Source organism: Mangifera indica, chromosome 18, assembly GCF_011075055.1.
Source record: "Mangifera indica cultivar Alphonso chromosome 18, CATAS_Mindica_2.1, whole genome shotgun sequence".
NCBI lineage: Eukaryota > Viridiplantae > Streptophyta > Magnoliopsida > Sapindales > Anacardiaceae > Mangifera > Mangifera indica.
In genome coordinates, this window is record NC_058154.1 from 4,332,024 (window position 1) to 4,353,993 (window position 21,970).

Consider the following 21,970-nt stretch of genomic DNA (forward strand, 5'->3'; position numbering starts at 1 on the left):
AAACTATAATTTTTAAGTAATTTAATTCGATATTATGGTTTGAACCAAATTATGCACATCCCTATTCAACAGGGTGTTTGTGCCAGTTGAAGACTAGGTTATAGCCCAAACCATACGCCAAAATTTCAGCTCAATCTAACCACATTAAACTTAAAACAGCTTTGTTCAGTTCACAGAGAAGCCAAAATAATTAAGCAATATAAGCAGAGAGTATGAGTCACAATCAATAGAATGGGTGGATGTAAGACCACATTGGTCCAAGTTAAAGGTGGCGTAGACCGGGTCGACTCCAACTTAGCCCATCAGGCCTATGGGTCAAGCCAGCTCTTAGGTCACATAGGAATAGACCTTTAGGTCGAGCCAACGCATGAAAACTTGCTGGGTTGGGCCTTAAGCTAACTTTAATTAAAAAAAAAAATTTTAACTATGTTTTCTTTAATTAGAAAATGTTGGAAAATTAAATTTTGATTATAAAGAGGATAAACTTATTTATAATAAGTGAGTTGAATTCTCATGATCAATCTCACTAATGTGAGATTTAAAATATAAGTTTGGTTAAACATTCAAATTTACTTAACTTTTATTTATAGTGTATGAAGGGAATGAATGATTGTATTCTTTTAGATATACGATTTTTATGCTTACATTTTTACACTTTGTAAAGAGTTTCATATCTAAAAGAATAAAATTTTTCATTTCCTTCACTCACTAAAAAAGAAAAAAGTTAAGTAATATGTTTCAACTAAACTAAAATTTTAGTTATCTCATACATTTGAAATTGACCGAAAGAACTCAAACTTATTTTTTTAAATCTAAAATTTTTATTTTTTATAAATATTTATAATTTTTTATATTATAATTATCAATTAATTATAATTTTTAAAATATTATAAATAGTAACAAATAGTTCTGTCTATGGGTTTAACACCTAGGCTCATAACCTCACAACATGGTATCCTATAATGTTAGATTAGACTCTTTCAAATCTAGTTTTATTCTTCGGTTTTGAACCGGGTTAATTGATGTCCCTGCTCTAGGTTTCAGAGAGGGGGACAAAAAAAAGTCACCAATAGCAGGCTATGCTCCTCTACATTAAATTCTACTTTTTTTTTACTACAAACAATGTACAAAAAGCCCAAAAGGATCATTAGTTTCAAGAGAATAAATTGCAAATAGTCCCCACGTTTCAAATTCTAAAATTTTAAGATAGGTTTTATTCCTGCTATAAAAAAAAAGTAGCCTAGCAAGAATGATCAACTTGTTGTCAAGAAGAATTTTCAAAGAAATGAGGTAGAATTGACAGCCTAGCTTGTCCTATCTGCCCATCTAACTCCTCATTCACCCTATTAAGTTATTTTACACTTCAAATCCAAAGCCCGCCTGTTCCTTCCTCCCTCTGTGATATATTTACTTTCTTCAAGGGCACTATTGTTTTTGCTTAGAATTGCGAAACCTTCCTCTAGCATACAAGTTTACTATAATTTTCATTTTTCCATTCACTGCCTCTCAATTCTGTGAGTGAACAATGTCTACCACACCAAAAAAAGATTCAGGGTGTTTCTCTTGCATTTTACGCCGGATTTTATGCCACGGTAGTCCTCAAGCATACCCATCTGATCAGATTGCAGGACCTCAGGAAGTTGAATTCAATGAGCCAAAGAAAGAGTTTAGACCTCAAGCTCAAGGGGCTCCAGGAGTAGTGGCAAGACTGATGGGTCTAGACTCCTTACCAGAAGCTAGCTGTGTTTTCAAAGGAAGGGCCCCGGATTCAGTAACAAGAAGTAAGTCGGTGAATTTTATGGATTACTTGTTGCAGTTGGATTTAGCTCAAGCTCATCAGCATCGCAAAGTGAGAGCATCGGTGTCATTTCGTGAAGTCCCAACATTGTTGCATCAACAAAATCCTGAGTTATTTACTCTGTACCTGGATGAAGTGGATGAAAAGAAGAAGAGGGAGTCAAAAGTGAGAAAATCTGGTGAGAAGTTTGGAGAGTTGAAACAGAAGAAAGAAGAGAAAAGTAAGAAGAATAAAGAGAGATTAGGTATGAATAAGAAGGAAAAAGAAAGCAAAAGCAAGAAATTCTCCAAGTTCATAAATGAACCCAGGAGAATTTCTGCTAAAAATCATTCAAACAATAGCAACAGTAAGAAATATGGAGAATCAGGTGCAACTGTAAAGAAGAAACTCTCAGTGAAGCGGATGAATCAAATTGATGATGTACTGGCTAAACCAAGACTCACAAAGAGTAAAGATAAGCAGTCAGTTGAGGCAAAAATGGCAGCTGAATTTAGTTCAGAAAATTCAAGTCCTATCTCTGTTCTTGATATCAATGAATTTTCAATCTATGATTACCATCGATCTTCAGGTTAGTTGTTTATTAGATATTTTCTGTAAAACAAAAAAAATTCAATCGATAGCTGATTGTTTTTCTTTGTCTTCAACACCTAATACTAATATGCTCTGCAACATGCGTGAAGCAGAAGATCCCAGGTGTAAAGATTTGCATTTTGAGAGGAAATCTTCAGTAAAGAGCATATGCACACCAGCAAATTCCAAGCGAATTTTGAGGAATGATGATCCCAAGTTAAGAGTTGTCAAGAAAAAGGAGAATGAGTGGCTGGATGATCAGATGACCGACTATTACAAGGAAATGGTGGCCAAGCTTTGCCTTATAACAGATGAGTGTATAATACAATGCAATTGGGTTCCGGAGAAGGAGCTCAATTTTGAAGAAATTTGCATGCAAATTGGGGAGCACATCCTTGATACTTCAATAAAACAAGCTGTAGATGAACTAGAGGGATTTAATTAATACAGAAATTTTAGGTTTGTAATGTTGATGAAAACTCTGCAGAATAATCCATACACAGATATTGGTAATAGTTGTGAAAGCGTTTGCAGAGTTTAACCATGTAGCACAACACAAGCATGTTTGGGAATTGTAAAAATATTAACTCTTTCTTTCTACAGAAAGTTGAGGTGTTATTGAAAAGATGAGAAAATTACAAATGGGTCAAATTTAGAATTAGAGTTTTCACTGTATAATCTGACTCAAAATTGTTTGTTTATCAAACTGATAATATTATTCATCATATTAATGATACTGTTTATTCTTTCAATAATACAATTCATAACTTCAATGATCCTTCAATAATATCATACATCAATTAAACTTAGACTTAAATAATTATTATATTTTCAGTTTGAACTACTCATAAACTTACCTCCACACATAAAGATAGTGGCAGTGATAGTGCGGCATTAACATAAAGAGAGAGCGGCACAAACAGATATATATATTTTGCCATCCATTAATGTGTTTAGAGATCGAAGATATATATTAGATTTCGATTACGACATGTCATTGCTCTATTACTAGCCTGAGTCATGCAATTCTCAAAAATAATTCTATCGAGTCAAAAGGCCACATTAGTTGTTTAATTTTTATATTTAATTAAACTACTAATATGGTCATTCATGCTAAAGGAATTAATTGACGGGTAATATAACTGAATTTTAAAACTTGAAGGATGAACTTAATATAATGACAAACCTTAGGTGGGAACATAATTCGGCTGACATAAAAATGTTTGAATACAGAATATTTATAATAACCCTTATGTTATACACCGTGGGATTTCCACCACGTGAGAGAGACTCTGGTCGAAAAATAATGTGAATACATTAAATGTCTTTGGAAATTAGTTTTGGAAAATTGCCATCTCATTGACTGTTGGGGCGGCAAGGGTTTCTACAGATACACCCTCCTCTCTTCCTTTGCAATGTACACATAGTCTTCACTTTTGTAATTCTCCTCCTAAGCCGTGTTCCTTAAGTTTAAAGAAATTTTAATATTATTCTTTCTTTTATCTTTTTATGCCCAGCTATTATTTTATAACGCATTATCAGTATCATCAGCTAAAGATATAGACTCCAAACTTAAAATATTGACCTAAAAACTTGACTCTCTTGTCAAACGGCTATAGATAATTATATGTATTTTATTACTAAGAATTCAATTATCGATTTCTATATAAAGATATGTTATATTATATGTTGTAACATTAATTTACTTGTAACTTTCTTCTTATCATTAATATTATCCTTTACAATTGGTTTTTGATTACCAATCTGATATATCTCATTTGAAGATATTCGGTTACATTGTATATGTCTTTATTGCATCTCCTCAAAGCACAAAAATGAGACTCCAATATCGTTTGAGAATTTATGTTGAATATAATTTACCATTCATTATTAGGTATCTAAAACTATTAACTGATGATCTTTTTACTGCACGATTTGTAAATTGTCACTTTAATGAGACAACCTTTAGGGGAAAAGAAAATGCTTCTTAAAGTTAGACATAAACTTATTTGATATGTACCTACTATGTATCATCTAGATCCTTACACATCCCAAAGTGAAACTAAAGTGTAGAGAATAATGTATTTATAAATTATTGTTAACCAAACGTCTGATGTATTTGTAGATACGACAAAAGTAATAAGATCACATATAATAGCTACCAATGCAACAATAAGAATTAATGTAATTACTAAACAGTCAATTCGAACTGTGACTAATCAATCTACTACATGTCAAAAACGTGGTAGACCTATTGGATCAAAGGACATTATCCTTAAAAAAAGAAAGACAAATAATCAAACAGATATCAATCATAATGATCTTAAAGTAAATGAAAAATCCACACTCTCTAATGTTTCTCCAGAAAAGGTTATGATCTCTGAAGAAATTCAAACCCTTGAAGTGTCACAAATTCCTGAAGAATAGGAAAATGAAAATATTAAAATATTTTAAAATTACGCTTATACAAGAGAGATGTGAAACTATGAAATGGTTAACATTGATGATGTATTCTTATTTGTAGTAGCGACTAAAATTATAAATGATGATAATTTAGAACCATGCACTATAGACGAGTGCAGACAAAGACATGGTTGACCTAAATAGAAAAAAGCAATTCAAGTAGATTTAACTTCTTTAGCAAAATGTTAAGTGTTTAGGTCTATAGTTTCAAACATTTAATGACGTATAATTTATTGAATATAAATATGTATTTGTAAGAAAAAAAAGTGAGAAAAATGAGATTACTAGTTATAAAGTAAGGCTTGTAACTCAAAGCTTTTCCCAAAGGACAGATATAAACTTTAATGGAACATATGCACTTGTGATGGATATAATCACATTCAGATATTTAATCAGCTTAACAGTCTGTAAAAGACTAGATATGTGTCTAATGGACGTAGTTGCTACTTATTTATATGGAAACTTGGATATTAAAATTTATATAAAACTTCCTAAATGATTTAAATTGTCTGAAGCAAAAATGGTCAATTTAAAAGACATGTACTCAATTAAATTACAAAGATTATTGTACGGATTTAAACAATCCGAAAGAATGTGGTAAAATCACCTTAATGAATATTTGCAAAAAAAGAGTTATGTTAATGCCCCTATATGTTCAAGTGTCTTTATCAAATGGTCAGAATCAGGATTCACCATTATAACAGTTTATGTCGACGACATGAATTTAATTGGAACTCCTGAAGAGCTTTAAAAAACTATTTAATATTTGAAAAAAAAATTTGAGATAAAGGATTTGAGAAAAATAAAATATTGTCTCACCTACAGATGAGCACAATTCAAATGAAATATTTATCTATCAATCAACTTATATTGAAAAATTGTTAAAATATTTTAATATGGTTAAGGTTTATCTTTTGAGCACCCTAATGATTGTTTGATTGTTTGATCTAAAAAATGACTCATTTCATTTTAAGGAAGAAGATGAAAATATATTCTGTTTTGAAATACCGTATCTTAATGTCATTAAAGCCTTATTATAGTTAGCCCAATTATATTTGTTCCAATGCAGTAGACCAGATATATCTTTTACAATAAATTTATTGGCTCGATTTTGTTCTACACCAACCTGTCGCCACTAGAATGGAATCAAACATATACTCTATTATATGTGAAACTAGATATTTGTGATTATTTTATTTTGTCAAATCTTCTAAAAATCTTACTTTGGTTAGATATGCAGATTTAGGTTATCTTTTTTACCCCCATAAAACCCACTTGCAGATGAGATATGTTTTCACTTATAATGTCATAGTAATATCATGGCGCTCCACCAAACAGACTTTGGTTACAACATCTTCAAATTATTCAGAGATTCTAACTCTCCATGAAGCTAGTCAAGAATACATATGGGTATGGTCTGTCATCCATCATATTCAGAATACATGCAGTATTCCTTCTACAACAGACACTTCTTCTATATTTTATGAAGAGAATACAATATATATTACCTAAATTAGAGATAGATACATCAAAAGAGATAAAACCAAACATATTTCACCAAAATTCTTTTACACTCATAACATATAGTAGAGCTAAAAGATTGACATCAAATAAATATGATTTAGTGAGAATCTTATAGATTTGCTCACCAAGACATTATCGATATCAACATTTGAATATTAGTATGTGGTGGTTTAACAAACAACCAAATTAATTTCACTACAAAACAGGAAGCATGCATCAAGGGAAACATTTATAAAAGGAGCAAAATTTTTAAGTTTATCACATATTAAACAAATTATGCATTGTATTATTTTTTTTTATAAAGGTTTATTCCACTAGATTTTTCTAGTAAGATTTTTAATGTGGTGGCTTAAATATGTTTAACTTTATTTTGAAAGGAATTGAATAATTATATTCCTTTATTTTGATTTTTATTTTATTGTGCTTTTTTTAAATAATATTAATATAATTATTTATAAATGAAAAAAAAATCAAACAAAAGTGTTATGTACGGTAGACTTTTCCACCACATGAGAGAGACTTTGGCCAAAAGATAATGTGAATACATTAAATGCGCTTAGAAATTAGCTTTGGAAAATGGCCATCTCATTGACCGGAGGGGCGGCAAGAGTTTATATAAATTCACCCACCTGTCTTCCTTTGTAACATACGCACAGCCTTCACTTTTATAATTCACTTCACTTTTGTAATTCTCCTCTTTAGCCGTGCTCCTTAAGTTTAAGGTAATTTTAATATTATTTTTTCTTTCATCTTTTTTCTGCCCAATTATTATTTTATAACACCTTAGACTTGTTTTCATAAGAAATAAATAAACCCAATACTGGTGGCCGTATAAAAACAAGGAATTTTGCGGAAGAGAAAGTCAAAGATTTTGAATTGATATACGGAGCAGGAGAATATCGAAACTGTTGTCGTATACTTAAATCTTTGATCTGAAATATTCTAGCCTTTGCTTAGCTGATTCTTCCCCTCCCTCCCATGCAAACTTTCTCTGGAGCAAACACTTAATTACTGAATCAAAACAGATGTAATTTTTTCTTCTTTAATGAATTTTATTTTGGCAACATATGAGTTAAAGAGATCGAAAGTTGGGTGAGAATATATATATTTATCATAGATAATGATGTCTTTCCTGAAATCAATTGTGGATGAAACTCCACCAAACAATAAACAGTTGAAACATCCCATCGTTTAAGGTTTGGTTCAACTTTGATGTGACTACACCCCAAATGGTTTAAAATTAGCAACTTTTCTAACTTGTAAAACAAAATAATCATCTCCAGCAGGATCGTTAAAAATAGTCTCGTGCAGACTGACAGCAAATTATGATTTTTTGTTTGCATGGCTGCTGCCTTGAGAGAAAAACCAGCAAAGATTGATATCCATTTAACTTGGAACACAACAGATATTTGTAAAACAAATTAAAGTTGGCTGCACATACAAACTCAGCATTAACCAAGGTGTTGAATGGAAATGGAGCCAAACATTTTATTATATATTATCATTGAAAGTAGAATATGGGTGGGATCTTTCCTTTACATTTGGAGACATATCAGCTTTTTTCCAAAGGACAAGTCATGATTTTGTTAGAGAAATTAGATTCACAGGGCAAGGGTAATAATGATGAACCAAAAGGAGATGCGAGTTATTTCCCAAAAAAAATTAAAAATATCATTTCTAAAAGCAAAGAGGAAAAGTAGTAATACTTATTTTTACATGAAATAATAAAATGAAAGGTCACCTGTGCTGAAAGCAAGACTAAACGCAGAAGGGTTATTATTCACCCCTTGGGATGCCAAAAGCACAACTTATAAACAAATAATTCAACTAAAAGGAAAAAAAAAGTATCAATAATATTAATTCACCGATAATTAACTGTAGTTTCAAGTTGAGCCAAACTCGAATAAGAATCAATTGGAATTTGTTTCGAATCCAAAAAATACTTTAGCTTGACCTAGAGATGAGTTTGCTGAAATATACCAAATGAAGAAAAAAAATCATTAAAAAAGAAACTAGATGAGAAGATAAGTCACTTTTACGGTCTCTTCTTTATTATATGTGGCTTGAGAAAACATAAATATGAAAAAACAAAATGAAGAAGAAGAAAGCAATAAATCAATGAGGACCAAGTTCATTTGCATATATATATATATATACTAAAAAAATTTCTAATCAAGATCTGTCTGATATAATTATATCATAAACATTTCCCTAATAAATTCACTCATTGAACTAAAATTATAATTTTCATCTAAGGATTCAACAGTAAGTAAGCATTATAATGGCTAAATCACTTTGCATGACAAACTACATTTTTATGAACATACCTAATGAATATCTTATAGATAAAATCCTCTTGTGTATGATTGCATGTATTTTCCTTAGTCTTTTGATAGGAGTTGATAGCAAGTTCAGGAAATTTAATTTCTTTTTGAGCTTATTGACTCATATAGAAAGGTAACTTGAAAAAATTATCAACTATTGTCAGAGAGTAAGGATGACAATGAAGAAGGGCGAGGAGAGAATCACAATCTCCATCCCCGCAGGGGATATCAATCCTTGTTCTCGTTACGGGGATGACAAGCATTCTCTTTCCCCTCCTTGTAAAGAAAAATTCCCTCTTCATCCCCTCCCCATCCCCATTCCAGCTAAAAAAAAAATTCCTCCACATCCCATCTCCAAGGGAACAAAATTTTCTCCTCATAGCCTCTAAATATAACATAAATAACAAAATTAACTAAAATTAAAATCAACCCACTATTTCAAATGTAACAAATATTATATATTAACTATCTTAATATGTACAACAAAAATATAAATAAATTTAAAAAACATAAATAATATAAAATTATAAGGATATGTTAATATTTTAAGTAAATATATTAATATAAGAGGAAGGGATGAGGATGGGGATGGGGATGGGGATGGGGTGGGGTGGGTTGGGGCAGGGAGGAGAGAGGACACATGTATCCATAATCCCAATTACAGGGATGTTTTTTGTTCTCATCTCTGTCCCATTTCTTATTTCTATAGAGAAATTATCTCCCCATTAGGGTTGAAGAGGGTTGAAAACTCTAAATTCGGACAACCGATGTCATTTCTATCAAAAAGATAGTTAGCATAGGAATTTCAATTAGAAAAAGGGCTTTTATTTTTTAAAAACTCACTTTTTAATTACTCAAGAAAACTCTCAACTTAATGTATTGGATTCTAGCTAAGCCAAAATTGAGCAAAGTTTAGCTCAAGCTTGGTTCAAATAAAAAATAATTATTTTGAAATCAAGCTCGAGTCATTTGAATTGCCTAAAAAGAAGAAAAATCTTCTAAATCCAAAAAAAAAAAATCATTGGAGAAACGAAAAAGAATTGTGAGAAGAAGAAAAAAATCGCTAGTGAGACAAATTTCAGTGCAACAATGCTAGTGCAACTAAGGGTTCAAGCCAAGCTGAGTTGGATATGAAATTTCTTCAACTTGACCTCAGTTTATTCAAGCCAAACAATAATCCAAGCTCAAACAACTTGATCAAATCCACCCCTATTTATGTACATATAGATAAGAATTTGTAAAATTTTATTATTTTAAATTAATTAAATTACTTAGTGAAAAATATTAAATTTTACAAACATCCTATTAATTCTTGACATTGAAAGTTGACTAATACAAGAGTGTAAGTATGCATTTTATGTTTGCACCTGATTCTTACGTTTCCTGTTTATTTATGTTTAGAGTTCAGTAGGAAAACAGGCAGCAGCCTTTCTTCTGCTCCTTGTTATCTACCTTAACCAGTATCATTTTACATGCATCAATGGAAGGAACGAAAAAGCTTGTTCACATCAGTAATTTACACTTAAAAATATTCCAACACTTAAATTAATCTGTCTCTTGCAATACAAGGTAACTCATTATTGAAAAATTTTCATGCACATGTTTTGACAACTTGTATCTGCTAGTGCATAATTCCTAATTTACTAGACCGATACTAATAATATGCTAGTGCAACGCTCCAAAGTAAAAATCATTAATTTATTTCATGTCTATAAGAAGATATCCTAGGAACTACTTAATATTGGGCAAGGTCTTAAAAAGAGTTATCAAATTTTTATGAGAGTCTCTTCACCCAACTTAGAATGATGTTCGTCTAATTCTATCCTTGTATGTCTGAAGTTTACCTTACAACATTCCAATATGCTATCCTTCTTAGGTGTGAGCGACCTAATTATAAGGTATATACATATATATGGTTTGGCGACTCAAATTAAATTAGCCAATGTTAGCTCACTCGCATAACCCATTAAAACTTGGAGCTCTTAATACTTTCTTATATCAACAACCTAATTATGTGCTTAAATGACGATATTTTATATTTCTCTGTGGTAATACATGTCCACCAGCACCCACATCCAACTAAGAGTGTAAGTTGAGGACTCAATTAAATGAATGGTCGTAGACTTATATATATGAGGTCCATTCAATCAAGCTTAGAGTTGTGACAACTAGCATCTTAAATAATGGACAAAAATAATGGCTGGGACGTACATTTGGAAGAATATGATTATGCCGGTGTCAGTGAAAGTTAATACAAGTTGACGATAATTGGCAACAAGCTTGCAAGAATGGAGCACATACATATATATGTACACACACACGCTATCTACTTTCATCAGCATTATCTCAAACACTAAAGTTTGTGCATTCTATAGTTGGATATATATGTAGACCGATTACCTTCTTTATCAACTCCCACTATGATCTATAGATCTTCAACCTTTTTAACAAGTATGTTTTTTTCTCTCCTTCCAATGGTAGATGAAATGAACAAATTTAAGCTTTTTTCACTGGCTAAACGAAAATAGCAGAGAATCCACGAAAGAAAAACATATCTCATGAATGGGAGTTCCGGGACAAACCTCTGAAAACAAGTAAAAGGCTACATGTCTTGTCTTCTAAGCTTGTTTAGAAGTGCTGTGATGAGAGCATCTCTCTTCTCAGCCCTAGCCTCTTCTCTCATTCTTCTTTGCTCTTCTCTTTCTCTCCAGCTCCTATCCATCATTAACCTCTCATTCTCCAATGCTTCCATTGTTTGTCTCCACTCCATCTCCCGCAATCTCCTTTCGTTCTCTCTTGTTTCCACTGATTCTCGCCATTGCATTTCCATTTGCATTTGTTGCTTCATGAAATCCTCCAATATCTCTTTCAAATTATTGCTGTTTCCACTACCACTAGTATTCCCACCGCTTTTGCTTCTCTTTTTTATTTTCTTCTTAGCGTTACCCTTCTCTCCTTCGCTATCTTCGTTATCATCTTCTTCATCTGAAGATAACTGCACCCCTTTCTTTTTCGACCCGGTGGCTGCTCCTTCAGCTTCAGCCCATAACATTCTTTGCATTCTAGCTGACAAAATTGCCTGCAGTTCATTATAAAATGGGAATTGCTGCCTCAAAGATTCAGGTTCCACCGTTTCACATCCCTAAACATAAAAGGAAAAAAAAAGAAGTAATATAAGGTTTTTGATAAAAAATTATTTATAATTATGATTTATATTCATTGTTGCTAGTATTACCTACCTTGTATCGAGTAAAGAGGTTTTTCCACTTGCACTTGCATTGTTCAGCGCTCCGATTATAACCCTTTTCTTTCATCTTTGCGGCGATAACTTCCCATAAAAGCTTGTTTCTCTTTGTCTCCATAAAAGTTCGATCTAACTCTGCTCTGATCATCAAGAACTCTTTTGTTTCTTGAACACTCCATTGAGGAAACCTATCACTGTTATCCACGTTAAAACTGATAGGAGGATGAGGATGTTGATGATGTTGATGATGAGGATGATTGTGTCCCTCCATAGTTAAAATTAGCCACCAATACACGCAACTGAAACCAGATTAATTATGCACCAAGAAAAGATAGATCGAAAGAAACACGGAAAGAGAAAGAAAGATTTATATGAAGGTGGTGTGAATAGCCGGTGTGAAATGGTTTCCTTTTGCTTAGGTGTCAAACTCAAAGAGAGCGTTGTTGTTCGTTCAGATTTTAGAAAACAAAAACCAAAAAAGCTTTCTCTCTCTTTTTCCCTTCGAGATAGTCACCTTCTCAATCTCATCTGTCTACGCGGAAACCCAATTTCTTTCTCCTTCTCTCTCCCTCTCTATTTTTTTTTTTAAATTTTTGCAATTATTTAATTGTATCCACATTGGTTCTCATTGCGTTTACGTGACGTCAGGCTTACGACAAAGTCTACCGGTGGTGGGGCTTTATTCCCTGCAACCAGGCTTATGAAACTTGCACTACAAGCTATTTAATTTTTTCATTTTTGTTTTTATTTTATTTTGTCAACTTTCTGGTCCATTTGAATTTTGAACCATGTGACGGTGACGGGAGAAAGGCTTCCAGACTGTACGTGGAGGTCGTAACGCTACCACTGCCTGCTTTGCATGGTTTTTGAAATCCAATGGCGGATAACTGAGATAAGTTTGCATCTTTTAGGAGGCTTGTGGACCGTTCATTACTACATGTCATACGCGGTTTAATGTTGTGCTCATCAATCATTTCATTTTATTAAAGCACTTTGTTGCGTGGATGCTTATCCACGTGTCATGCCTGACGAGATCGTTAGATGTGATTAGTTCGAAACAGTCGGACCCACAATTCTTGGGTTCACACCTATGACCTATTCTAGTCGTATCGCACCCGATCTTTTGACATTTGCTGACGATCCAAATCCGCCAATGGAAACCGGACACGTAATGGATATTGGGGTTAGTATAGCCATCATGAGATATCTTCTGGCGCGGCTGGGTGTTGAAGAATACACGTGGATCTACGTTATGATTTGACGCCGGATGAAACGGGGGGGTTGCGGGAAAAGTGAGATCCTCAAGTAAATTCGATTTGAGCTGCAGACAGGAAGTTGTGAAATTTGTTTCTTCCGTTGACCGTCCTCTGGAATTCGCTGATGCGATTGACACAGGAGCCAATTGTTTTCACTGAAATGACTTTTATTCTCCTGGGTTGGTCATTGGGTTAACCGGATCCACCGTCAGTTACCCAAACCCAGTCTTTCGATTTTACCCATTCCTCCTAAATAATTATTTACTGAATATTTGAATACTAAAATCAACTTGATAATTTATTAAATATAGTTATTTTCTTAATTTAAATTATACTTTCAACTGCTGATGCCAATTGTATCAAATATAAAACAGTCAAAATTACAGTTTCAGAATTGTAGCTGGAATGTGTCATACTATAACTTAGAATGGAAAAACTTGTTAGCTAAGGCAGGACGAAGACTGAAAGAGGATAATGATGTCAATGCAAAAAGAAAGGATCATAATTAATATATATGTCAGTCAATACAATGATCCGTAATTTTTGATAAAAGTCTTTGCGTGAGAAACGTTTTATAATTAATATAATATATTAATTAATGTTAGCCTTAAATTAATTTAGTTATGAATAAAAAGATTAGAATGTTGAATAAAAATAAAATTATGTGTATATATTTTTTATTATATAATTGAGTATATAAAATATATGTAATTAGATAATTTTAAATTAAAAATAAAATAATATTTATTCACGTAATAAAACATCAATTTATATAACCAATTGTGTACACATTACATTTATATTGTATGAATAAGTCTTTCTTCTTAGAGTAAATAACATTTTCCATCCAAAAGGATTGTCCTAAAAAGACTTTTTCATCTTTAATTGATATAAATAACACTTTTTTACTCAAAATTAAATTAATTTTAAAAAAACACTAATACTGTAAGAATAAAATAATAATTTTATAATTCATTAATTTAAAAAAAAATATAACCTATTTTTCATACCCAAACAATTTAAATATGACAATTTAACTCTTAAAAATATTTAAAAGCTCACAAATCAATCTATGAAATTTTTTAAACCTTTATATACTTTAAGACTATCATATGACCCCAATAATTATAATATGACATTTATACCCATATTTATTCTTATAAATAATTTTTTAGTGTAAATATCATTTTTAAAATTATTAGAAGACAAATAGATATTTCAAAATTTTTCAAAAGACTCCTAAACTTTTTTTTGAATAAATAACCCTTAAAATTTTCAAAATGATCTCCAATATGTCAATCAATACGGTGATTCATAATCTATAACAAAGTCTTTGTGTGGGAAACGTGTTATTATGATTTTGGAGATGCACATGAATTAATAGTACAATTTATTTTTTAATGTACAATTATAAAATAAAGACACTTTTATCTATAGAAAAAGAGAAAGAGGTGAAAGTAAAAAGGAAGAGAAATACAAGACTTTTTAATTCTAATTTATCAATTTAATATTATATGATAACTTTGAAAAATCAAATAGTAGAGATAAATTTTTAACACACAAAGACTTAATCACATAAAAAACATTAAATGCTCTTCTTCATTTGACCATTCTCACCAAGACCTTCTTTCTCCAGCATAATAATGCAACCACCATGATTTAAATGAATTCACATTAAGTAAGCTAATTTTTGGGAAAATTCATTTACATACGCAATACCCCTCTTGGATTTTCACTACTTCGAGATAGTTACATTAACTTTGATAAAGAAAAACTCAATGGAATAAAAATCAAAGTAGAAAATATAATTATTTAATGTCCTGTAAAATAGGGTTGGATGTGCTTAAATTGCTTCATTAAAAACTTTATTAAGAAAACCTAGCGAGAGAAAATCTAATGAAGGGAAAAAGAATACAATACACATTTTGTCCAATATGTGATAAACTTCAAAAATTTTCTCCTAATAAATGCTCCCCCTTTTTGTAATAAGATTAATTTAATTGCTTGTTGAGTTGCTACATACCGATGTTATACACTAACTTTCAAATGTTGATGTCAGTAATGTCTTAGTGAACAAATTTACAAGGTTGTCACTAGATCGTGTTTGTCTTATATCAATCTTTTGTCTCTGTTGGAGCTCACGAATGTAAAAGAACTTCGGTGAGATATATTTAATTTTATCTCCTTTAATGTATCTACCTCTAATTTAGGCAATACATGTCACATTGTCTTCATATAATATAAAAAAAGTGTTTGTTGTAAAAAAAAAAATGTATGTATTCCGGATATGATGAATGATAGATCATAACCATATGCATTTTCGATTGACTTTATGGAGAGTTAGAATTTCTGAATGATTTAAAGATTTTACAATCAAAGTTTGTTTGGTAAAGCGTCATTATATTGTTGTATTATTATAAGTGAAAACATATTCTGTCTGTGAATGGGCCTTTTGGGGGGCAGAGAGTAACCAACATCTACATGTTCAACCAAACTAGAATTTTTAAAAGATTTGACATAATAGAATAATCTTAAATATCTAGTTCTACATAAGTAATGAAATATATATTTGATTTCGTTCTAGTAGCGATGGGTTGATACAGAGCTAAATCAGATCAATAAATTATCTGTGAAGAATATATTTGATCTAATACATTAGGTCAAATATAATAGGGCTCTAATGACATTCAGATACGATACTTCAGGATTGAGTATATTTTCATCTTTTTCTTTAGGACAAAATAGGTCTTTTTTTGGATCGAGAGATCGAACAACCCTTGGGGTGCTCAAAAGATAAACTTTATCCATATTAAAATATTTTAATAATTTTTTAATATATATTGATTGATAGATAAATATTCTATTTGAATTGTGCTCGATCTGCAGGTCGAGACAATATTTTGTTTTTTCCAAGTCCTTCATCTCAAATTTCTTTTTTTTCAGATATTTAGCAGTTTTTGGGAGTTCTTTAGGAGTCCCAATTAAATTGATATCATTAACATAAACTATTATAATGACAAATCCTGATTCTAATCTTTTGATAAAGACACATGGGCATATAGAGTTATTCACATAGTTTTCTTTTTGCAAATATTCACTAAAAGGATTGTACCACATTCATCTAGATTGTTTTAATCCGTACAATGATTTTTGTAATTTAATTGAGTACATATCTCTTAAGTTGACCTTTTTTGCTTTAAGTAATTTAAATCCTTCAAGAAGTTTTATGTAAATTTCAGTCTCCAAGTTTTTATACAAATAAGTAGTAACTACATCTATTAAAAGCATATGCAGTCTTTTAGAGACTGTTAAACTGATTAAATATCTGAATGTAATTATATCTATCATAGATGCATATGTTTCATCAAAGTTTATACTTGACCTTTGAAAAAACCTTAGGTTATAAGTCTAGCTTTATATTTAGCAATCTTTTTTTTTTTTTCATTTCGTTTTCTCACAAACACTTATTTATATCTAACGAGTTGTACGTTCTTAGGTGATAAAACTACAAGCCCAAACACTTGACATTTTGCTAGACAAACTAATTTTGTTTGAATTGTTTCTTTCTATTTAGGTCAATCATATCTTTGTTTGCACTTAGCCACAATACATGGTTCAAAATTATCATCATTTATAATTTCAGTAGTTATTGCAAATGAGAATATATCATCAATGTTAATTTTTTCATAGTTCCACAACTCTCATGTATAAGTATAATTTAAAGATATTTCAATATTCTCATTTTTCTGTTCTTCAAGATTTTGTATAATTTTAGAGGTTTGTGCCACTTTAGGGGTTTGAGTCTCTTTAGGGACTATAACATATTCTAGAAGATTATTAGAGAATGTGAATTTTTCATTCATTTTAAGATCATCATAATTGATATTTGTTTGATTATTTACTTTTCTTTTTTTAGGAACACTATCTTTCGATCCAACAAGTTTACCACACTTTTGTTATGTAGTAGAATGATCAGTCACAACTCAAATAGACTATTCAACGATCACATTAATTCTTGTTGATGTTTGACAGAAGGAACATGTGAGCTTGTTACTTTTGTCGTATCTACAAATGCATTAAGTATTTGGTTGACAATAATTTGTAAACGCATTATCTTCTGCACTTCAGTTTCACTTTGAGATATACGAGAATCTAGATGAGATATGACAGGTATGTACCAAATAAGTACATACCTAATTTCAGGAGGTATTTTCTTTTCCTTTAAAGATGAGAATGTTGTTTCTGTAAGATCAAATGACCTAAGAGGGGGGTGAATTAGGTAATTTAAAACAATCTTTACCAAATTAGAGAATTAAAAAAATTTATTCAAATCAATGAATATTGCCTATTTTTAATCCAATTTATGAGAATAACAAAAATATTTCAAATAATCAATACAATCAAAATAACATAATATAAAGTATGAGTTAAAGGGAAGAGAAAATCAAACACGCGATATATAATGGTTCAGCTCAACTCGGCCTACGTCCACTCCTCCAAGCTTTCTCCCTTGGAGTATTCTACTAATCTTTGGTTGACCAAAAACTCAACCAAGCTTTTCTTCACAACAAAATAGCTTCCAAGGTGCTATTAACCTTTACAAGTGTTAAAGCTCAATTTCTCTCACTAGAAATTTTCTAATCTCTCCAAGAGTGAACCTCACTCTTTTATAGTACGAATTTTAGTATGAATTCAAAGTATGATCTCTCTCAAAGAGTGTATATGAAAGTTAAGCTTAATACAACCTAATACAAATGAAATTACAAAGTATATGAGCAAGAGTTTTGATTAGAGAAGAGAATTTGTAAGTGAATAGCTCAAAACTAATTTGTTCTCAAATATATGAAAGTTTTTTGTGGAAAAAGTTCTTTTCGAATGAATTTGATTGGGTTTATATAGGGGAAAATGAGGAAAGTTACCGTTGTGCACAAAGACTAGCTGTTTTAGTTTTCCAAAAAACACACAATTTGATCGATCAGATGTAATTCGATCAACCAAATGTGACGTGACACTCCCATGGTGCCTATGTGGCACTAGCCGTTAGAAGGTTTAAACCAAAATTCGGTCGACCAGATTTAGTTTGGTTAACCGAATTTTTGAAAGCCAAAATACATGGCTTCTAGACAATTCAGAAGTTGCCATCGAAGAATTCGGTTGGTTAAATTCGGTCAACCAAATTTTATTACATTTTACCCCCTAAATTTTGAAAAAAATTTTGACCCCTAAAACTTTGAAAAGTGACAATTTAACCCATTTTTGAAAATTCTTTCAACACCAACTTTAAGATATGAAAATGTAGTTTACAAAAATTCATCATTTTAAATGAATTAATAAACTTTGGTGAAAAAATTCGCTTAACCCAATAAGTTTGAAAAATGACATTTTAACCCAAAATGTGAAAGATATGAGAATGAGTTTGCAAGTGAGTTATCCCATTCAAATAAATATTCTAATCAAAATGAATGCTCCAAATTACAAATATATCTACCTAAAACTTGAGTTTTTCTTCAAATATTCAAGAATTCTTCAATTGAGTCTTTTATTTCATTTCCATCTTGAAACTCCTTTAAGTGTATTAGATAAATTCTTGCAATCTAAGTTCACACTCAAGTAAAATCATTAGTTAATGTGTTTAGGGACATATTAATTTGTTATCATCAAAATAAGAGCATAATGACTCTTTGAGTCAACAGTTTCATCAAAGTGATAATTTATAAATCACACAGTAAATAAATCACTTGTTAATGGTTTCAGATATCTGGTAATAGATGATAAATTATATCTAACATATATTCTCAAACGATATTAGGGTCTCATTTTTGTGCATTGAAGAAACATAATAAGGATATATACAACACAACTAAACATCCTTAAATGAAATATATCAGGTTAGTGACAAAGAACCAATTATAAAGGAGAATATTAATGATAAGAGGAATGTCACAAGTGAATTAATATTGCAACATGTAATATAACATGTCCCTATATAGAAGTTGGTAATTGAGTTATTAATAATAAAGTACGTGTAATTACTTGAAATAGTGTGAGAAGAGACTCAACTAATCTATTATAGGTGTGGACATGCATGACTAGATAGTCAACATCAATTCTCATAGACATGCAATAATTATCAAATGTCTTGAATGTAAATTAGCCAATATTATCTAACCTATTGACTTGATCGAATAGTCTGCGAAATGTTTTTTGTAATTTGATAATTTGTGTTAACAGTTTAGCAAATGCAACATTTCGAATTGATAATAAACAAACATGAGATCATCGTGCAGATGCGTTAATTAAGCCATAAAATTACAAAATGGCCTACCTGTTGGATGAATAAGTTCACATATGTCCCTTTGAATCTTTTGTAAAAATGATGAAGATTCAACTCCAATTTTTGAGAGAGATAGTCTTATTATTAATTTGCCTTGAAAATGGGGGGTGTGTAATTTTTCACTCAATAATCAAGTTTTATGATTTTTTTAATGTATGTCTATATGAATTTTTAATAATTCTATGCATCATTGTAGATCCTAGGTAACCTAGACGATCATGCTAATACATAAAAACTTTTGGATTAGAGAACCTTTGGTTCGATACTGTGTAGATTTCAATTGCCTTTATGATTATATAATACAATCCAGATTTTGTGTACGTTAAACAAATGAATTTTGCACCATTTTCACTCATAGTTTCAGTGTGATAACCATTATTTCTTATATCTTTAAAACTAAGTAGATTTCTTCTAAATTTACTTGAATATAATGCATCATTGATGCTTGGCTCTTTGGAGTCTTTAATAAGATTTATTGATTTTGATATAGTGTTTACTTGAGCTTCAATTAGTGCTAAAGTTGAGAAACATTTCATTTCCTTGAGAATTGTGTGCGTTGCTATACTATCAATGAAACACATATCTCCATCATCAACTTTTGAAGTCAACGCTTTAATTTTTGGAGTCTATATCCTTTCATTTAAAAATTATGTTAATCATAACATACACAAAATCTTAAAAGGAAGGAGAACATGATAATAAAATACAATATAATATTCATGGCTCCAAAATAATTATATATGATGGATTTTAATTTTAAAAATCTTAGGCATTCATGTCACTATTCAAGATTTATTAGATTGATAGGATCTAAATCATCATCAAAAATTCAATTCTTATGGATGCTTAATATAGATCCACCTAATGTTTGTGTATACTACAAGTACACAATCAATGACATTTATGACCACGTCTATTGTTTTGTAGTTTACTCTGTAATATTTTTTATTTCGTTTTAGTCTTAGTCCACTTTTGATGGTATGACTAAGATTTTCTATTATAACCATCTTCAGATTGAAAATTATTTCACCCATGATCTTGTTCACACTTATGATAACTATTTTTGGTAGTTACGTTTACTTCAGAGAATGATACAATACTTGTAAGGTGTGTTTGATGGTTTTTATTAACGAAAAAATATTAATTCATAATTTCTTTTCTTGATATCTTTACTACATGAGCATATTATTATAAAAAAAATAAAAGATAAAGAATATTTTCTCTTTCACATTATTTCAATAAGGGAAAAGTTCTGAAACATCACAAAGTTGTACTAAATTAGAGAGTTATTGGAAGTGTTATTGAATCTAATGTTCAAATTTATCTTTAAAATTTTTTCACAAATTTAATAGACCTATTATTATATCCATATATTTGACTTGCAATTCTTTAGGGATGTGACGCCGAAAAAATAGTATTATTGTATTTATCCTTTTGGGATATTTTATTTAATCAATTTTTCAAGACTCATATATTCAAGGTGGAGAGTCGTGTAAAAAACTTATTTATTATTATCCATCTAATTTAAGGAACTTTAGTTCAAATATTGTTCATATTCACAAAACTTCTGGTTTTGTGAAGAATATATTGAGATTAATCTTTGAAATTTCATGTTCAAATATTATTTAATATTTACAAGACAATTGGTTTTGTAGGGGAAACATTGGGATTAATTTTTGGAGACTTCATGTCTATATATTATCCTATATTTACAAAACTTTTGGTTTTGTAATTAGTATTCGAAATATTATAATATGTATTTTGTTTATATTTTGAACTTCAAATTCATATTTTTCACAATTTAACTTCAAGTTGCAAATATGATATAGTTATTATAAAAATAAATACTTTGATGAAACTTGGGACTTTAGGCTCATATATATATTCTCACGATTTTACAAACTACATATTACAAATCAAATACAATTATTATAATAAAAATAAATATTCAAATGATATTAAGGATTTCTGGTCTAGATTCAAATTTTTGTAAACTTTATATTACAAATGATATTCATGATTTGATAAACTTCAGATTAAAATAATATTTAAGACTTCGGATTCAGATTTATGATATTTAAAACTTCAGGTTCAGATTCATGGTTTTGCAAACTTTGGGTTGCAAATATAATATAAACATAAATAAAAAATAAAATAGAAGATAACAATAATTAAAACATCAATAGTTTGTATTTTACAAATAGAACAATATCATAATTGAAATATCTATATTTGCAATAAACAAATAAAATAATAACATAATTGAAAGATAATTAAGAGTAAAATATACTTGAGTTGATCATACTGATAACGTGTTAAAAATATAATTGAAATAATTTACAAATAACAAGATTGAAGATTTATTTAGTTGAGATTGTTTGATAATAAGAGAAATATAAGAAAGCTACAATAAAAAAATTTTCACCAACTCTTTCAAGCTATTTATTATACAATTTA

General features: G+C 30.2%; 2 protein-coding genes across 5 annotated transcripts; one reads left to right on the plus strand and one right to left on the minus strand.

Moving 5' to 3' along the window:
- Positions 1-1,305: 1,305 nt before the first annotated feature.
- LOC123202312 lies at positions 1,306-3,022 on the plus strand. The gene is made up of 2 exons (XM_044618176.1): positions 1,306-2,366; positions 2,482-3,022. Exons 1-2 carry the CDS (start codon positions 1,526-1,528, stop codon positions 2,811-2,813), a joined length of 1,173 nt encoding a protein of 390 aa, XP_044474111.1. The 5' UTR covers positions 1,306-1,525; the 3' UTR covers positions 2,814-3,022.
- Positions 3,023-7,443: 4,421 nt separating this feature from the next.
- On the minus strand, positions 7,444-12,472 carry LOC123202310 (trihelix transcription factor GT-3b-like). 4 transcript variants are annotated; one of them, XM_044618173.1, is made up of 3 exons: positions 11,919-12,472; positions 11,262-11,821; positions 7,444-7,786 (listed from the first exon to the last, which is right to left on the minus strand). In XM_044618173.1, exons 1-2 carry the CDS (start codon positions 12,192-12,194, stop codon positions 11,282-11,284), a joined length of 816 nt encoding a protein of 271 aa, XP_044474108.1. In that variant the 5' UTR covers positions 12,195-12,472; the 3' UTR covers positions 7,444-7,786; positions 11,262-11,281. The 4 variants fall into 4 exon arrangements, with proteins under 4 accessions (XP_044474108.1, XP_044474106.1, XP_044474107.1 ...); XM_044618171.1 differs by lacking the exon at positions 7,444-7,786 and adding an exon at positions 7,980-8,324 and having other exon boundaries at positions 11,919-12,471; XM_044618172.1 differs by lacking the exon at positions 7,444-7,786 and adding an exon at positions 8,818-9,064.
- Between the last annotated feature and the right edge of the window lie 9,498 nt (positions 12,473-21,970).